Here is a 3,622-nt window from a genome sequence, read left to right as displayed (position 1 = left end):
CATGCACCAGCACCACAGCACCCAGCTCCTTCAGAAACAACAACGCCTCATACAACTGAGAGAGAGAGAGAGAGAGAGAGAGAGAGAGAAGGAGAGAGGGAAGGAGAGAGGGAACGGAGGAGAGAGGGAACGGAGGAGAGAGAGAGAGAGGAGAGGGAGGGAGGGAGAAGGAGAGAAGGAGAAAGAGAGAGGGATTGAGGAGAGAGAGGAGAGAGAGGGAGAGAGGAGAGAGAGGGGGAAGGAGAAGGAGAGAGAGGGAGAAGGAGAGAGGGAGAGAAGGAGAAATAGAGGGAGGAGAGAGGAGAGAGAGGGAGAAGGAGAGGGGGAGGAGGAGAGGGAGAGAAGGAGAAAGAGGGGGAGGAGGAGAGAGGGAGAGAAGGAGAAAGAGGGGGAGGGAGGAGAGAGAGGGAGAAGGAGAGAGGAGAGAGGGAGGGAGAAGGAGGAGAGAGGGGGAGGGAGAAGGAGAGAGAGGAGAGAAGGAGAGAGGAGAGAAAGAGAGAAGGAGAGAGGAGAGAAAGAGAGGAGGGAGAAGGAGAGAGAGGGAGGAGAAGGCAGATGAGCAGAGGAAAAGACAACATTAGAGATTATCCAATAATCTCACATTAGGAAAAATGGGACCATGTTCAAGCAGATGAAATACAGACTGGGCATTAGGCTACATTATTCACAGGTTGACGTAACTCATTCCAAAACTACAGATGCAAGTAGTGACAACACAGCACATAAGCAGCTGAACAGAACAGGATCTTAATTAGCACAGTTGAAATCAGATGTGTCACTCGTTAAGGCCGGCTGATGAAAAACAAAATATATTCTAACTGAACAGTGATTATAGTGGATGATCTGGAGGAATACAGCTAAAATGACTGTTTAATGTCTGATGAACTTTAGAAATACATTTATTAGCTTTGCATTCAATTTATTTTTGAGTTTAGGGGCTGTCCGTTGGTTCCACTGAACTGGGAAAACGTGTTCAAGTGCCTAAATTCTGCTTGCACTGGGTCTGGTGTGGACAGTGACAGACCAACCTGAGAGTCTGTCATCTGGTACAGGTCCTTATAGGCCATGTAAACCTGGAAGGAGTTGACCCCTGAGAGACACAGAAAGAGAGAGAGAGAGAGAGAGAGAGAGAGAGAGAGAGAGAAAGAGAGATATGGAGAGAGAGAGAGAAAGAGAGAGAGGGAGAGAGAGAGATATGGAGAGAGAGAGAGAGAGAGAGAGTGTATGGGAAGTAAGTTTACTATCATACTACAAAGATAAAATCCAATCACCCACCGGTCCATCATCAGTCATCGACGCGTCCGTACCTTTCTCCTGCACCAGCACCTCCAGCTCCTCCTTGACCCCCTCGTGCCACTGGGGGACGTCGACGTGCAGCGAGTAGTCGCAGCACGACTTCCTGTCCGCGGCTTCCTGCCAGCGTTCGAACGCCCCCAGCAGGCTGTCCCCCGGCTGAGGGGTCACGTGGTCAACTGGCGGGGGGCAGAGGTCAGGGGTCAAGGTGGGAGGAGGAGAGGAAGTGTGTTTGTGTGATGGGGGAGGGGGGGGTGAAAGCCTGTGTGTGTGTGTGTGTGTGTGTGTTGTTGACAGGGCTGGGTATAAGCTTGTGTGTGTAGGCTTGATTACAACCTTGTGTGCGTGTGCGTGTGTGTGTGCGTGTGTGTGTGAGCGCACCTGATCACAATCCCCACTCACTGATCATGGTGGTCCCCCCCGCCAAAGCCGCCTTGGTCCCCAGGAAGAAGTCGTCCACGGGAGGGGTCCCCAGGAAGGGCTTCAGCAGGCAGGTGTTGACGTCTATCCCCCCAGGGATCACCATGCGGCCCCCGGCCTCGACAACCTTCACCCCCCCTGGCACGACCAGGTTCTCCCCCACCTGCCTACCGGTTCCAGGGTGGAGGGGGTGGGAGGTGGGAGAAGGGGTTGAGAGGGTGCCAGGGGGCAGAGGTGAGGCATAAGGGGGTGGGAGGTTAGAAGGAAGGTTCTCTCTCTCTCTTTCTCTCTCTCTCTTTCTCTCTCTTCCATACGTACTTAATCAGGCCATCCTCTATGTACACGTCTGCGAACAGCGACTGGTCATCGTTGACCACACGCCCTCCCTTGATCAACAGCCTTTCACTCTGCAGAGGAGACAGGTGGAGGGATGGAGGGGGAGAGGGAGAGAGAAAAGAGGAAGAGAGAGAAAGAAAGAAAGAAAGAAAGAAAGAAAGAAAGAAAGAAAGAAAGAAAGAAAGAAAGAAAGAAAGAAAGAAAGAAAGAAAGAAAGAAAGAAAGAAAGAAAGAAAGAAAGAAAGAAAGAAAGAAAAAGAATGGTTAAAGAATGGGAGATGGGATTAGATTAACATTGTGTTTTTCAGAGATCATTCAATGTCATAGCTGCAGGGCGGTGACCGGTGAGTCCTCCGCCGTAGGGCTTTGTCAGGATGAATGGAGCGCACCTTTCTCCCGGAGAGAGGGAAAGGAGCAAGCACGGAGAGACAAGCACGGAGAGACAAGCACGGAGAGACACGGACAGTGCATGTGCGCGTGCGAGCGTCTGGCCGGTGGCGCGAGCCCGGTACCAACTGGAGCGCATAGGCACGCGAGGCAAGACAAACAACACAGCAGGGCGACGCCAGTCTGTCGCTGTCCGTTTCAGCACCACCGGTCGTAATGTCACCATGGACCAGCTGAGGGACATTCGTGAACGTATATTTTTGATGCAGGGAGCACGATTTGTCATTTCGGCCTATATTTCACTGCGTTTTGGCTGCTGCAGTGCAGTAGAGTGGACCCCAAAATACCAGCATCACACCTACGCGTAAAGTGGGTCATCCACGTCGCCAAGATCAGAATATCGGCCAGAGGGAGTGATGTGGACTAGACTAATTGCTCAGTGGCACTTACCATTCCCTTCCCTCGTCCTGAACCATCCTGCACCGACGAGTGTTTGATCTCTACAGCCGGCCGGTCGTCGACCCTGTCCCCGGGCGAGCTAACCAGCGACCCGCCACGGACCTCGCTGGCCTCGCTGACCGTCTCAGTGACGGGGTCCCTGGCGTCGAGGAGCCTCTCCCGGCTGCCGGTCCTCGGGGTCCTGCTCCCTTTCTTCCCCACCGCGTAGTTGTCGAAATCTATCGTCTTACTGTCGTACGCGCCTTCCACGGAGGAGAACATCCCGTACGATTTCCGCTTACCCGGACCGGTGGTGATCGGTCCCGCCAGATAAACCGGCAGCTCATCCTCCCGATTCCACTGCCGCCTGCAGTCGGACATAATGTCGTTACAAGGAGCGGAGCTTCTTCTTTAAGGACCTCGAACTAGCGGAGATAAAGCAGCCTATCTGTTGCCTGTTCTAACCAGGTCACGGCTATAGTCTCCCCCCGCTGACGGCTGCACTCTGCCCTGCACTCTGCCTGTCAGGGCGCTGTGTAGCTGTGAGATGCGGCAAAAGTCGTGAGTGCCACTGCCGCTGCTTTTGCTTCACACTGGATGGCGATGCGATGGTCCAGATTCCGCCCAGGAGGAGCGGCAGCGCGCGTCAGAATGAACTAGTTTAGCGCCGAGGCGTTCATAGAGCCGCAAGAGCCGAGATCAGAGAGCACACTCGGAGACATACGCACGCACAAATGGAGACACACGC

General features: G+C 53.7%; 1 protein-coding gene across 3 annotated transcripts in view; it reads right to left on the bottom strand.

The window, feature by feature from the left end:
- The window catches only part of crmp1 (collapsin response mediator protein 1), a gene marked incomplete at both ends in the record, with an annotated part of 8,531 nt that extends 5,276 nt beyond the window's left edge, over positions 1–3,255 (bottom strand). Inside the window, 6 exons of one of the 3 annotated variants that reach the window (XM_084454333.1) lie at positions 1–55; positions 1,029–1,090; positions 1,308–1,472; positions 1,696–1,880; positions 2,032–2,120; positions 2,887–3,255. The exon at positions 1–55 is cut by the window's left edge and continues 26 nt beyond it. In XM_084454333.1, coding sequence (XP_084310459.1) covers positions 1–55; positions 1,029–1,090; positions 1,308–1,472; positions 1,696–1,880; positions 2,032–2,120; positions 2,887–3,255 — 925 coding nt within the window. The remainder of the gene's footprint in view (positions 56–1,028; positions 1,091–1,307; positions 1,473–1,695; positions 1,881–2,031; positions 2,121–2,886) is intronic. The other 2 variants (XM_084454334.1, XM_084454335.1) reach the window with 2 other exon arrangements.
- Positions 3,256–3,622: the final 367 nt, after the last annotated feature.

The sequence above is a fragment of the Borostomias antarcticus genome (assembly GCF_949987555.1).
Source record: "Borostomias antarcticus genome assembly, chromosome: 20".
Classification (NCBI taxonomy): Eukaryota; Metazoa; Chordata; class Actinopteri; order Stomiiformes; family Stomiidae; genus Borostomias; species Borostomias antarcticus.
Note: the sequence above shows the minus strand (reverse complement) of the source record. Positions and strands in the feature narration are given on the sequence as shown.